Source organism: Chiloscyllium plagiosum, chromosome 25 (genome assembly GCF_004010195.1).
Source record: "Chiloscyllium plagiosum isolate BGI_BamShark_2017 chromosome 25, ASM401019v2, whole genome shotgun sequence".
Lineage (NCBI taxonomy): Eukaryota > Metazoa > Chordata > Chondrichthyes > Orectolobiformes > Hemiscylliidae > Chiloscyllium > Chiloscyllium plagiosum.
Window position 1 is genome coordinate 22,146,035 of NC_057734.1, and position 16,258 is coordinate 22,162,292.

General features: G+C 41.5%; 1 protein-coding gene across 1 annotated transcript in view; it reads left to right on the top strand.

Annotated features, from left to right (window-relative positions):
* Positions 1-16,258, top strand: part of dtx1 (deltex 1, E3 ubiquitin ligase) — a 240,970-nt gene that overhangs the window by 103,499 nt on the left and 121,213 nt on the right. The window contains exon 2 of the mRNA XM_043715649.1: positions 11,075-11,753. Coding sequence (XP_043571584.1) covers positions 11,075-11,753 — 679 coding nt within the window. The remainder of the gene's footprint in view (positions 1-11,074; positions 11,754-16,258) is intronic.

A 16,258-nucleotide genomic window follows, 5' to 3' on the forward strand; every position in this document is an offset into this window, starting at 1 on the left:
AGTCAGTTATCAACTTGCTGGATGAGTGATTGATAGCTGCTGAAATGAGAGTAAGCCCTCTGAATAGAAACTCAATGTGCCTCCCTCACCTTTGATGGTCTGCATTGGCCTGAACAAAACATGGATGATTTATAAGTCTGAGTTAATAGAAGAAAGAAGCACCACGGGTGATTTGGTGATGGGGAAAATTAATTCTTCTGTTGTGTGTAAGAGCACTTCTGAATATAACAAATTAACCACTCAAAGGGGTGTTAAAACAGCTCAGGTCTATCTGTTGGCCCAAGCAATTAGTGCATCAATGCACTGTGGGTGTAATTAGGCTGTGGGAATCTCTGGTTCCCCCACCAGGGCTAAGCTCATATGTAAAAACATAGAAAGTAGGAGCAAGTGTAGACTCTTCGATTCTTCTCTGCTATTCAATAGGATCGCGGGGGATCGTCCAACGTAATACATCATTCCTGCTTTTGCTCCATACCCTTTGATCCCTTTTGCACTAAGCACTGTATCTATTTCTTTCTTGAAAACTTTTGATACTTTGGCTTCAACTTCTTTCTGTGACAGAGAATTCCATAGGCTCACTTCTCTCCTCATCTGACTTAGATGCACCTCCCCACCCCGTCCCGTATCTTTAAAATGTGACTCCTTGATCTGGATTGCCCAGGCATCAGAAACGTCTTTCCTGCATTTATCCTGTCTAGTTCTGTTAGAATTTTATAAATTGCTAGGATATCTCCTCCCCCACCCAACCCATATAAACTTATAAACTCCAGTGAATTAGTCCCAACCAACCCAGTCTGTCCTCACACATCAGTCCCGCAACCCAGGAATCAATCTGGTAAATCTTGGTTGCACTCTGTCATAGGCAGAATATCGTCCTTGGATAGGAGACCAAATCTGCATGGAGTACTTCAGGTGTGGTTGCACCAAGGTCCTGTTCATTTGCCCCAAGGCATTCCAGCTCCTGTGCCCAAATCCTCTCTCAATGAAGACCTATGAGCACTAGGAGAAATGAATGACAGACTCATGGTATCTCTGTGATCTGTGGAGTGCAGTTGGTAGCATTCTTGCTTCTGAGGCAGTAGGTAATGGATTGAAGACTCATTCCATAGACTTGAAGTCAAAATTTAGGCTGATACTCCAGAGGAGTGGAAAGAGAGATGCTGCTTTCAGGTGAGATGTTAAACCTGGCTGACACCTCAAGTGGGTGTGAAAGTCTCCATGATATAATTTCAAAGAATACTGAGCAAGTTCTCCCCAGTTTTACTGTCTTGTGGAATCAACCACGACTAACTAATGATTGAAGTGAAAGGCAGCCACCAGTCCTCCTTCTGCAGAACTTATTGGTTAAAAATGGAAGATCAGCCACTAGTGAGTTTTAAAAAGAAAGAGGTACTTGTCTGAAGTGCAGGATGTAGTTTATTGCATGATAGCGATAGTTGCATGTTACATATTCTTAGTAATTATGTCAAGCAAGCCAATCAGGAGCTAGGGATCACGCAAAAGACCTCATCAGGATCTGAAGCCAGACTTGTCAATTCTCCACCCGTGATCTTTATGCCATGATCAAATCCAGTCTTTGACATTAACCCTTTGAGGGTCATTACCTGAGGCAGTTTTCTGACCAGTGTTTATCCCTCAACCAGCATCTCCGAAATAGATTCTCTGGCCCTTTCTGCTTTGCTGTTTGTGGGAACTTCCTGTGCTGGCTCTCTCATTTTCTACATGACCACAGTGGTTGCACCTCCTGAAATGCTTTGAGGTTCTGAAAGATGTGAAATACAAAAGCTATTTGAGTACATGAGTAGTTAGTACTGTTACCACTGATAGGAGATCCTTTCAAAGCCAGACAGGTCCAGAAGGGGGTGGAGGCTGTGCTTGACAAGGATATCATTGAATCAAGCCAGAACGAGTTGAGTTCGCTAACCGTCTTAGTTCCCAAACTGGATGGGTCTCAACGATACTGCGTGCATTATCGGAAAGTCAATGCCATTGCAATTCCTAGATTGGGGGACTCTATCAAGAAAGTCAGACAAGCCAAGATGGTTTTAATGCATAGTTACTGGCAGGTACCTTTATCAGAGTCTGAGAAAGAGATTTCTGTATTTGTAACCCCAAATGGACCATATCAGTTTAAAGTGATGCCCTTTGGAATGAAGAATGCACCTGCCACATTCCAAAGACTCATGAACAAAGTTGTGGCTGTGTTAACAAATTGTGCAGTCTATTTGGACAATGTAGTGATCTTTAGTAAGCCCTGGGAATATCACATGGTACAGCTAGCAGAGTTCTTTGAATGACTACGAGAAGCAAAACTGCTGATAAACTTAAATAAAATGGAATTCAGGAAAGCAAAGGTGATGTTCTTGGGACATAACATCAGTCATGGAAGGTTGACCCCACAGAATGCAAAGCCAAAGGCCATCGAGAAATTTCCACAACCAACCTCTAAGAAAGAGATGCTTTGATTCTTAGGACTCAGATTCTATCAGAAGTTTGTTCCAAACTTCAGCAGTGTAGCAGCATCATTAACTGATTTGCTGAAGAAGAACACAACATTTTGGTGGACAGAACCATTCCAGGAAGCGTTCGACTATTTGAAATTGATATTAACCACCAAACCAGTTTAAGCTACACCAAACGTTTCAAAACCTTTTAAAGTCGCGATCAATGCTTGTGACATTGGAGTTGGAGCTGTACTCTTCCAGGAAGATGAGGATGGGATTGTACTCCCAGTTGGTTACTTTTCGAAGAAGATCAACATCCACCAAAGGAAGTATTCCGCAATCGAAAAGGAACTATTGAGTTTGGTATTGGCTTTGCAGCATTTTAACATGTATGTCACAAACAATGTGTCGGAGATGGTTGTGTACACTGACCACAATCCGCTTACAGTCTTAGAATGTTTTAAAGATAAGAATATGAGACTATTTCATTGGAGTCTTATGTTACAGGCTTTTCATTTAAAAATCATAGATGTTGCGGGTTGGAAGAATGTAGTCGCAGATGTGTTATAGTGGATTTAACTGATGAAAACAAGCGAACATTGGAGTTTGACTGTATTGAACAAACAAACCAAAGGCATCTCTTACTTGAAACAAGACTGTATTTACATGCATTTGGAGCAACAAGTGGGTCCATTTGCAGTTGCCTCCTATCCCAGGGGTTGGAAACTTGTGGCTTTAGAGCGAAGTTTTAACTTCTCATCTGTAGTTCCCAGTCTTCTCCAAGTGGATTATATTAACACTTTTTAAAAAAAAATCATGTTGGAAAGGTCGTGGAAAGTAAAAGTCTGGTTCCTATTCCTGGGATAAAAAGCTATTCAAAACACTGGAAGGATTAATAGACATACAAAGAAATTAAAACTTTAAAGATGCAGCAGCCTCAAATGACGCATGCATTTGTTTTAAGAGAGATGCGACAATTCATCAAGTATTTATTTTTCCAGTCGTTTCTAATGCAATCATTTTTACTTCAGGCATTTTTTTTCTCTAAAAGAATTTTTCAGGTGTAAAAGATTACCAACTCCAGCCCTAAACATTCCTGATATGCACTTTCCCTCCTAATGCCTCAAAGTACAGGTACTCCCACTATTGTGTTGGAACCTTTTGAGGAAATTCTTATTGTTCAATATATCTGGCCCTTTGTATTCTGGTTTTGATGACAGGTGAGATTAGCGTTTTGCCTGGATTATTGGATAGCTCTGAAATTACTGGCTGTAAGAGTGGATGAGGAGTTCACCCATTGATGAGCCATTTGAAAGGCCAAGGGAATTTTGGAAGTGAATTCCATGGTGCTGAATTCTGACAGCAGATTGCAACCTGTGGGATAGGGGAGGGAAGATGTACTGAAGGCTGGGTGGTGAGAGTCACAGTGTAGTCTTAACCTTACTTCTGAAGCGATGAAGTAATATGTTGGATATGCAATCTCATTACTTGCTATTGCTGTTTTCCAAAGCTGAAAATAATGATCAAATCTCAGTCTGTTGCATTGCTAAGGGTTGAGTAACATTTATTTTTTCAGTGGAAGCCATTGCCAGTTTCACTGGCTGTAAGCTGGGTGTTTGATTGACCAGTTAATTTCGGAAGGTAGCAATCTCTTCAGGTAGCACCACTGTGCGCTCCTGCCCCAGCACTCAGCCTCACAGTGTGGGCAGATCATAAGTTTGAGTCTGACTGTTAGTTCCCATCTGTGAGTTCCAGTCCTTCTACAGAGATGTTAGCCCAACAATCTGGGCTGGTTCAACTGAAGGCTACTGCTCCGACTGTGCAGATTGAAGAGGTCAAACTGAGGTCCGGTCTGCCCCCTCAAGTGGAAGGATGAGACCATTGATATACCTCAAAGAAAATGGTTACATTTAAACAGCATTTAGCCCTGACCTAACTTCATTTATCCACCATTGCACAGCAGGGGACTTCCCACTGGTGTCATTAGTTGATTTTATCCTTAGACCGACATCCATGAAATGTTGAATAACTGGTCATGATCTCATAGTTGTTTGCCAAGTTGCCCAGATTACACTTGACTACATTTCAAACTTTGGGTTTCTGTGGATATGAAAGGGAGTATTTAAATTCAAGTTCTAGCTGCCTTTGAAATAATAGGCTGGAATTTCCAGGAAAAGTGGGGGGGATAGGAATTCATGAGAAACCCACCAGGAGAAAATCCAACAGCAGCAGGGCTCGAGACGTTAAAGTTGGAGACATTTTGGGTTTTTAAAAAAATAATTCATCCCTGGGATATTGGTGTTCACCAGCATTGTACCAGCATTTGTTTCTTAATTGTCCTTGAGAAGGCTTGCCATGCCATTTCAAAGGGCAGTTCAGAGTAAACCACGTTGTTGTGAGTCTGGAGCTCCATACATAGGCCAAGCTAGGAAGGGATGGCAGATTTCTTTCCCTAAAGAACATTTATGACCCAGATGTGTTTTTGTTTTAGCAATCTAGTAGTTTAATGATCAGCTTTACTGGGACTAAACTTTAATTTTTAATAATGAATTGAATTTGAATTCGGCAGAAGAAATGAAACTCTTGTCTCCAGAGCATTAGTGTCTCACTTACAATTCTGATAATACTATGACTGTAGAAGGTCTTGGTTGCAATGGTTAGCCTTGCCTCTGAGCTAGAAACTTTGGGTTTGTGTCCCATTCCAGAATTTGATAACCAATCAAGATGCGCTCATAACTTTGCCCAGCAGCTTCCAACACCTGCCAGCAGCTGATTCCTGGCCAGTCACGTGCTGGAAGGAAACTTGAAGCCTTGATTATCACAATCTGTAGCTCCACACTACAGAGTGCACGTACCAGAGCACATTACTATTAGAGTTCTGAGTCCCTGTGTAATAAGTAACTTGCACCAACATTACTACTGCCCTGCTGTTTGATAGCTTGGCATCATGGTGCTCATTGGAAAACTGCTGCCCAGACAGTCTCGGATAAATTGTGAGAATGATTAAAGGAATAAAATGAGGACAGTCTCCCTTCTGGGTGAAGTAATAGTATACATTGTTATAAGGACTGGTTGTCCCTAACAAATTTTTCCTGTTGTCTCCATAGCTTTATGTTGCTGATGATCTAAACTCTTTATTGTTTCTCTCAGATCACGAGAGTCTCTTTTCTTCACATGGGTTTCTGTACAGGAAGCAGTTTGTTTCCTTGTGTCCGGAGCACACAGTTGCCGGCACTTTCCATTTCTGCCATCATCCAAATCTTGTTTATTTTGGCTGCTCAATGAGGGAGAATATTCTGTACAGCTGTAAAGTGCAGTGTTCCTAGTGTCAGCTTGAAGGCAACAGGATGTATCTTTTCGTGCTTGAGAGTCACTGGGAAATGGGCTCAAGGATCCTGTTTTGACAGTTTAAAGACAGGCTGTGTATCTGTGACTGTGTGCATGTTGTAGGTTATGACATTGGTGAGATAAACCAGACAGAAGAGAGCAGGCCTAGAAAAAGAAGAACAAGAAACAGAGTGAAGATATTAAAAAGAAAAAGAACAGATGTCAAAATTCACTCAGTACCAAAGTGCACACCTTTCTGTTACAGGCCAGTGTTATATTACTCTTGTTGAATAAATGTAAAGAAAAATTATTAGACTGCATTGTCTTAGGAAAACGCTGATCGTTGAATTTGTAAAAATTGGAATGTGGGGAGGCACAACAACAGAAAAGCCAATCACACTGCATCTGCCCAATGCCTACATTCAAAAATAAAATTCAAATCTACAAGCTGTTGTGTATTTTGACTTTGTCTGATGGTGTGAAATGTGTGTTAACGAATTAGAACCAGCAACTCGCACAGTGTTCTTCCCCTTCAGAGAGAATGGAAAGCAGCCAGACACTTTACATATCATCTACCCCATGTTCTTCTCCGAACTCACTGCTGCTTAAGAACTGTTTGGTTCCTTTTGGAATACATTGGTGCTATCCGAGTTCACTGGTGTGCCATAAGCACAAATTCACTGAGATCTTTGCGATCAGTCATTAAATCCACATTCCTTACTCATTCACTGTCCATCTTTCAAGCTTGAGCTAGCATCCTTTGCAATTGTGATTCTTGACCGTGAGTGGAAATTCAAGGCTTGGGAAAGAAAACCAATAGAGGCCTGGAGACCTTCATGGCTGAAAGGGGAGAGTCTTTTATGGTCCTTATTTAAATAATTACCTTGCAACTTGCTTTTGAGAGGAAGAAAGGACCCATTGATCATGTTTGGGAGTAGGACTAGACCATTATCCTATCTAGTCCAATGTTTAAATGTTTCTAATTCCCCTGAATCCTATTTGCTGTCAAGATCTTGACTAATTCCCTTTCTTTAGCAACAATAGTGAATGAATGGATTGTTTGCTTGTTCCTGGATGTGTGTGACACCAATTAAGCCAGCTTTTACTCTAATTACCTTTGAGAAATTATATTCATGGCAGATCCACCTCTAGTAGTGAGAATTGGATCATCAGGCTGGAGAGCTCCTTACTAGGACTAATTCAAAACATGATTCCATCTATAATATGAATCCAATTTCCTTTTGCAGATACTAATTAGCTTGCTGCACATCTTCATCAGGTTCTTTTTTTTTAGTTTACTTTCAGTTCCTTACTTGTGCAGATTCTTTCCCTTTTCAGTTAGATTGTCTGATCTCCACTAGTTGCTTTGATCAAAATCACTACTCAAATCACGGCAGGTGTTGTACTCATTGTGGTTAAGCATGATTTGTTGTCTGTAGACGATTACAACTTCTTCTGAGCTTATTGGCTATTTTTCTATGTCATTTCAGCCCCACAACTGAAAAAGAATGTAAGCAGTCAGGTGATACTTCCACATCGTATTGGTGTGTATATTTAAGTTGCTCCAGTCCAATTGCAAGCCTGACCAGACACCTACTGTTCTGTGCTTGTGACAAGTTATTAGCGAATTAGGACAGTAAGAGAACATAGGAACTGGAGGGTCTCCAGCTTCAAAGACCCCACTTAATGGGCGCACAGTGGTTAGCACTGCTGCCTCACAGTGCCAGGGACCTGGGTTTGATTTCACCCTCGGGCAATTGTCTGTGGAGTTTGCACATTCTCTCTATGTTTGTCTCTCTGTGTGTCTCCTCTGGATGCTCTGGTTTCCTCCCCTCATCCCAAGATGTGCAGGTTAGGTGGATTGGCCATGCTACATTGCCCGTAGTGTCCAGTAATGTGTAGGTTATGTGGATTAGCCATGGGAAATCCAGGATTACAGGGAATAGGGTTAGGGATGGATGGGTCTGGGTGGTTGCTGTTCGGAGGGTTGGTGCAAAATAGATGGGCCATAGGGCCTGCTTCCGCACTGGAAGGATCTGGAGGGATTCAACAAACAGTGAGCCTGTTCTCTGGTCACTTAATGTTTGTCACATATTGTGGTCTTTATGACTCCCATTTGAACTTACAGCAAGACCCAGAAGTCACAGTGATGTGTTGGGGTGCAGAGTGGCATCTCTCCTCCTGTTTCTGTACAGGAACATGATTGAGATCAGCAACAACAACATCCAGACCAACAAGCATGAGCCCCAGTGTAAACTGCAATTGTAGACTGTTCTCCCACTCGCACCTCAGTCTATTCAAATAAAAATCTTCAAAAAACAGGGGAAAACTTGGAATTCTCTGTCACAAATCTTTCTTTAAATGGAACCTTAAAACTCAGGGCAGATTGAATCAGATAATTGCTTGAAAAAGAAACTTTAAGAGCATGGATATAGAATCACACCAGATAACCTGTTTGAAGAGTAGTCATGAGGCAGTCTTGATGAGCTGAATGGCCTGCTTTTGTGTTCTAGTTTTCTCTGACATAATACAGAGCCAACTAGACCATGTTGGTCACTAAGACTGTGGTTGTTGTGTTTAAACAATGCTTTATTGATATTACTGAAGAAAAGACTGTCAACCTTTTGCTGTTTCTGTTGAGGAAATAGTTTTAAAATGGTGTGGAAAATTTGTAATGTTCATCTGCAATTTTCAGGAAGTATCATTTGCATTTAGAGTAAGATGGGAAGTGAGTTGTTTTGTTCAGTAGTGTGTTCGGATTAGTTTTGGTTAAAAGATTGGTATCCCCACTACCCGCCCTCAACTCCTCCATTCCAATGCACACAGATTTAACGTGATGAGGAAATGTTCCAACTGAGTTCTTTTATTTGAGTTCCTGTTAAACTTGGGGAAATGTTTTCAGAAAGTACATCTGGGAGGTGAGGACTGATTTACTGGTAACATGGTCAGTGTGCAATTTGTGTGACCTGTGAGATCATCTTGCTAATAGAGGAGAGCAACATTTTCTATAAACAGGCTGGAGCAAGAGGATTGTTGGTTGTTATGTTATATTGTAATTACAGCTCGAAAGGAGACCATTCAACCCATTGGGTCCATGTTGCTGTGTGCAACGCAATGGAGTCAGTCCCATTTCCCTGCTTTATTTCCATTAGAATTACACTTAGGTCTATTGTCACATGTACTCAAGTTACAATAGAACAGGAGTACAGTGGAAAGTGTACAATTTCACCAACACACAGCACTGTCTTTGGTACAAAGTAACCTAGGTACGACTCTTAGGTACAAAAAGTAGAGAAAATAAAAAAAAAGTTACACCCCATTACATATATACATATAATTTAGAAAATTACGATATTAAGGCAAAAAGATTGACATTACAGTCTTTCTATAGGGGCTTCCATGCAGTCTGACCAGGCTCCACCAGTTCCCAACCAGGAGCCATCTTCACTCTGGGCCTACTAGCCATCCCAACTGTGCCCCAGGCCCATCCAGTTTCCCTTAGATCTGCCTTTAATGGTTTCCTCTGCTCCTATGACCTGACTAGGCAGTGGGTTTGAGGCCAGCAGCACTTGCTGTGCAAAAAGTTTCTTCCTTTGGTTCCTCTTGAATCTCTTGCCTGGGCCCCGCCACCTTAAATCTCGGTGTCCCCTTCGTCCCTGGATTGTGACTGGACTTGAGAAACGTTGCTGTATTTGGTGTTTCATGTAAAGTTTCATTCCTGATGAAGGGCTTTTGCCCGAAACGTCAATTTTACTGCTCCTCGGATGCTGCCTGAACTGCTGTGCTTTTCCAGCACCACTCTAATCTAGACTCTAGTTTCCAGCATCTGCAGTCATTGTTTTTACCTAGCCGATATTGTCATTGTTGTAGATAGTCCCAAACACACACAGACCAAAGATTGCACTGCATTATTCGTCATTCCACTTTAAAGGTGTGGTGTTCACCAGGAAGGTTCACCCCGTGATGTCAACAAGCAGTACAGACTCTTAGAGGGGCACAGAATCTTTAAAAAACTTCAAGGCCCATTAAGTCCTTGTCAAGCATCTATCGATCTTATTCCCATTTTCCAACATGTGGCCCGCCACCATGTTTGCGCAAAAAAAGTGGAGGTTTCAAGATTCACATCTTAAAAGTCTTCTTTTTTCTTAAAACAAAGGTTCTTTTAACTCAATATTTGGAGATAGATGTTGTTTAATATAAGGGTTCTGTAGCTGGCTCACTTTGATTTACTCAATATTTTTCATCACTGCTGCCAAATGTCTGATGTCAGCTGTCACAGTGAAGACTTGAATAGAGCCTTTGTCATGATCAAAGGTTTCTGGATGAGATATTTTCCGTCAGTGCATCCTGATGAATATTCCTGCAGATGTCCATTGAGAGGCAAAGAAATCTATCACTGCACAAACTGCAGGTCTGGGTCTCATTTTAATGCTTTGGTGGTATTTTCAACAATGCTTCCAGCTTTGCCTGAGACATTGCAGAGGCTAAATAAAGGATCTGCTGAACATCAATTTTATTTTCTGACACCATTTTTGTTTGTGATTTTTCTTCGTGTGTTAAATGCAGGTTTACAAATAGTTTTCAAAATGTTGTTTGCTCCATCAAATGATTTGTGTTTGGTGCAATGATACTTGGACTTAAAGGGTTAAGTTATGAGCAGAGATTATACAAATTATGCTTGTTTTCTATGGAATTTAGAAAGTATGGGTGACCTAATGGAAGTCTTGAAGTCTGGGAGTCTTAAAGATATTATTTGGAGAAGAAAGGATAGATAAAAGTTAACTCTATCCACTAATTGGAATTTTTTGAACGAGTGGGCACAGTGTAAAAAAAAATTAGGGACAGACTATTCAAGAGAGATGTTAGGAAGCACTTCTACAAAGAAAGGTTTGGAATTTTACAAATGACAATTGATGTATTAAGGGGTCTGGGTCAAAGGCAGATAGATGAAGTCAGGCCATAGATCTGCCATGATTTCATTGAATCATGACTGGCTTGGTTGGGGCTGAATGGCCTACTCCTGCTTCTGTGTAGGACAATGACACTCTTTAAAGGTGTTCCACACAGCACTTCTAAACTACCTGGCCACATCAAAACTTGGTCCCCCACCCTCCTCCAGCGACAAACGACTCCATTCAATTGGACTTGGTAATCATTACCTGTAATGGTGTGTGTGTGGTGACTTGCTGCTGCTGACTGGTGCGGCTTGTATCTATGTCATGACAATGATGGGTAAGAATGCAGTGAGGTATGAGCTTTCATTGTTTAATCTGAGTAAGTCTCTTCTCTTTTTCAATTTCCAGGAACCATGCGTCCAGTACGAAGAAACTTTTACGATCCCTCCTCTGCTCCAGGAAAAGGGATAGTGTGGGAATGGGAAAATGACAGCTGCTCCTGGACTCCGTATGACATGGACATTTGTATAACCATTCAGAATGCGTATGAGAAACAGCATCCTTGGTTAGACCTGACTTCTCTAGGATTCTGTTACATTATTGACTTCAACAGTATGTGTCAGATGAACAGACAGACCCAGAGGAAGCGCCGACTGCGCCGGCGTATGGACCTGGCCTATCCTCTGACGATGGGTTCGATCCCTAAATCCCAATCCTGGCCCGTTGGTGCCCAGTCGGGTCAGCCTTGCAGCTGCCAGCAGTGCGTCCTGGTGAACAGCACCAGGGCAGCCTCCAATGCCATCCTGGCATCCCAGCGGCGGAAAGTTTATTCTGCCACCAACGGGACTCTTACTGTGCGCCAGAGCAGCTCCTACAGTGGCGCCGCCTTGTGGTCGACGGCCAGCACAGCCGGGAGCACACCTCCAAAGTCGGAGCAGACCCGTTCTCCCACGACAACTCAACTGTCCCCGATCTCCCAAAGCCAAAGCACCACCACAGCGACACCAATACCAGGCCAGAACAACCTGAATAGACCGGGTACCCAGAGGTCAGCAGTGGTCAGCACGAGGGCTTCGATTCCTCCAGGGTGAGTCCAAATATAAGACCAATCTGTGATACTCTCAGTCAGCCATTTTGAAGCAGCCCTACTTATCCATCAGCAAGATTTGTTCTCTAGGGAGCTATTGGTTTAGATTGAAATGAAAATAGAAAATCCTGTCACCCTGCCTTTGTAGATGATAGGTGATGTAGTGAGCTTACAATGCATCAGAGACATTTGGATTATTTCCCCTTGTGGGAGAGTGTGGGACCAGAGACCATAATTTCAAAATAAGGGGTTGCACATTTAAAACAGATGAGGAGGAATCTCTTCTCTGAGGGCAGTGACTCTGTGGAATTCTTCACCACAGAGGTTGGATCATTCAATATATTCAAGTCTGACATAGACAGATTTTCAGTCAGTAAAGGAATTGAGGGTTAGAGGAAAAACCAGGAAAGTAAAGTTGAGGATTATCACATCAGCCAAGATCTCATTGAATGTTGTAAGAGAATCGATGGGCTGACTGGCCTACGTGTGCTCCTACAACTTATTTGGTACCATTCAGTGAATACCTGCGTTGATAACAGTGAATTACAGGTTCAGAGCAATGTTATTGAGAGCCCCCAGTTGAACAGAAATCCTTTTCACCTTGCTGAGTTGCTGGTTCTGCTGGTTCTTCTGTCTGTAACTTTGAACACCACCTGACTCATGTTCAAAATTGCTCCAGAAGTTGTGACATTAATATTTTCCTGAACATAATTGCAATTTCAATTACTTTCAGTGAGTTGTCCTGATATTAAAAGCCGTGGAATAGAGTGATAAATGATCAGAGTGAATCAGTGTGCTAATCCCCAAAGTCTAGGGTTTGCAGCTGAGTGATCGTTGTGTGAGTTGTGCTATCTGCAGTTTTATTTTTGGAGATCTTCCGGCTTTCTGGCCAATGTCAATAGCACCTTAAGCCTGTGGGTTCCAGTTTTGGTGTTTCGGTGAGACCTGCTGTGAGATTGGTTTGTCAGATTTACTGATTGCTTTGTTTACTTGTGCACCAGCTGTAGAGAGGGCACAGCAACACTGCCATGAGAGATATTGGACTAGCAACTGAACAAGACTAATCCTGAATCTTGTAGGTCCTTCACATTATGAATCTGAACAAAAAGAAACCGCATCAGGAAAGAATGAAAGATCCTTGTATACTCCATACTTGGACCCTGAACTATCAGAACTTGGCAGAGCTCAGGGATCTGTGCCTTTACAGAGATAACTTGAGGGACATCACTTTGAGGGAATAACTTGAGGGAATTCACTTTGTAAAAACAAGAAGATTCCGTTGCTGATGTGACCCTCGCTTAGGCAATTCCTTTAACATTAGCTGAGGTTTTGGGTGCAGTATCATTGTGTCATTAGAAACATTATGGCGAGGCACTACAACACAACTGGAATCAAAGGTTGGTGGCTGGGCTGGGGGGAGAAAGGGCAATCACTGGGTATGTTCTCTATTTAGAAACAGCATGTCTCTTCTAACCTTGACCGTGCTTATGTCATGTGGATTTCTTCTGTGACCGTTGGCTTGTTTTTCACTGAAGACCCAGAAGTTATTTTCCTTTTCATTTAGCTCCATCTCTCCTCTGCCCTTCCCTTCTGTGACTACCTGTGTATATGTTTTATTACATTAATGGGCTACATAAATACATTTATAAATCCCCCCCCCCACTTAATGCAAGTTGATGGAGAGGAAGGATTGCTGTCACCTGATTGTGACTTATTTGGATCCTTGGCACATTAAACACAGTGTGTCATATGACATGGATACACAGTGTGATCAGTGATATTTTTGGATATGAAAAGTGTCAATAAGATCAGGCAATTAAAGTGGAGGGAAAGATAGCAATGAAGGAACTCTGTGATAAAAGGAACATGAAAGAAGTTCAAGAAACACAAGAAGTCAGACGAGCTGGAGATGGGAAACTGGACTATTTCTTATTGCAACTGGCATCCCAATGGCAAAGCCAGGATTTATTTCCCAATTTAATTGCCCTTGAGAGGGTTAAGGTGATCACGTTCTTGAAGTACTGCAGTCCATGTGGTTAGGAGCACCCAAAGTGCTGTTTGGGAGGGAGATCTAAGGTTTTTGACTTAGCAACAGGGAAACAATGACAATATAGTTGAATTCAGGTTGATTAGTGAATTGGAGGAGATGATGGTATTGCCACCAGCCTACTTGCCTTGCCCTTCTAGGATGGTAGATGCTGCAGATTTAGAAAATGCTGCTGAAAGATTTTCAGGAAGCTGCTGCAGTGCACCTAATTAATGGTACACAATGTTGGTGGTGGCAACACATGTTCAAGGTGTCGGTTGGTTGCCAGTCAAGCTGTGTCAAACACCTTGAGTATTGGTGGAGCTTCATTTGTGGAGGTGAGTGGAGGGCATACTGTTGACTAGTGTCTTGGTGATAGTGGGTAGACTTTGGGGAAAAGCAGAAAATATGGGGAGGTGGAAAACCTGTGGATCCAGTTTGAAATTTAAGCAGAAAATGCTTGCACGGGATGACAGGCCAACCAAATCCCAAAAGAAAAATATCATCATCTATTGGCTCTAACATTGGGTCACAAAGGCATGAATTCCTATTCTACTTGCACCTCTTCAACAAAGTACACGCTCATAATAATTTACCTCCCTCTCACTTTGGTGGAGATAATTTTTTGCTTAATGCTTGCAAAGCGAAGCATAATGTAACTAGGAATCAATGATTCACAGCAATGGAAAAGACTGGAAATGCACAGAAGGATGCTCAGTATCTGAAAGAGAAATGGCAGCTTTGTTTCACTTGATGAAACTCCAAAAACATTCCATCCAAATATGAATTGATCTTTCCACTTTGCAATGCAAATTGATTAGTTGCCCTGTATACCACAGTAGTTGCTTTGATAGAGTGACCAATGAGTGAAGAAGTGAAAAACCAATCACTTATAAAGCTAGAAATTATTGTCAGTAACATTGACAGTTCCAGATGAGCTAATTTCCCTCACTTGCAATAAAGATGGGTTCCATGTAATTTCATTTTCAAAGTTCTAGTTTACAGTTGTACATATCCTAACATATGGTGGTGGCTTCTTGGGGAATTAAAACTGAAGCTTTGTGAGCCTAAATTGTGAGAGCCTTTCTCAAAAGAAACATTCATATCCGGGTGATCTTCGTGTAATTTTTTGCAGTTGTCTTAATTTTGAATAAGAAAATTCTTCAATATTATAAATGATATTAGGTTTCTCACAAATCTTGGAAGTGAGTGTCATCAAAATTGCTTACTCGCCAAGAATGTGTGTAAGTCGACAGGAAACCAATTTGTTAAAAACAATAGTACTTCTATTTCTACAGAGCATGTATGGACTCTTTTGATACCACTGGTAGAAAAAAAACTATGATAAATATTTAATTAATTACATCTTGCTTGCCATTATTACAATAAAACAAGCTGCTATTGGATGAAACAATCTCACACGAGCCCAAGTGTAATTCCTAAATTGTTTTGTGGATGACCCGTCATTTAATTATCGATTTAACTACAACCTTGAGTTGTGACTGCTTATTTAGTAAAGGGCACAGCCAGCAGTACTTTGAAGTTGTGGTTATAAGTGTTTTATATAGCCAGTCTAGGCAGTGTCTGCCTGTTTATATTTTCAGACAAAAATAAATAATTTCAGTTTTTCTGCCGTGTCCCCAATAGCACCATTGCTGGTCTTAACTTCCTCAAGAATTTGTAATTTCTCTCTCTGCAATTCACAAGTCACTGAGAACCAGCCCATGCTCAGTGCTTAATTATCCACCTAATACGTGTGTTTGCATTTATTCTAATAGAGCATATGCTCAACATCTTGGGCGAGATTTCGACTTTGTCATGTGCTATGGATCGGATTATGGAGCTGGATGGGAAACCAGAAGCAAGTGCAGCCTCGTGTTATGGTCCTAATGGGGACGGTTAGAGTTTAAGGAAATCCCAGCACCCAGCAATTAACCTGCAGTATTACGCCCAAGGGTTTCCCATTTTGTAGCACAATATTGTCTATATACATTGTGTACAGAAATTAAACAAAGCAAACATCACTAAGTTAACATGTATAGCTTATAAGGATTTCCACCAGAATCTCAGTTTTACACTTTCTGCTTCGCCTGTCCCCTCATCTTATGAAATGTTAATTGCTTGATTTTTCTTTCCCTAGGATCAACTCATAAGGTAAGCCACAGCCTTCCAGAGGTTACTTTAATTCTCCACCTATCCTTGGAGATAGGATTCAATGCGGGACCTCCATTTGCTTTTTAGTGCGACCCTCCAGGTTTTCATAGCAGGTCTAAGGGCTGTGGGTTCCTTGGCCCTTGTTTAGGTTATCAACAGGTCCAATTGCCTTCCGACAACGTTCCAAACTAACCCTGCCAACTGCTTTCTGCTATAAAGCTCTGCAAAGACCACTGTAGATTTCTTTCATAAGTTACAAGTTGCAGCATATTTTCTAGCTGCTTTTCCCTAGTGAAATACGACCTTGTTCTAGGCACACTCCATT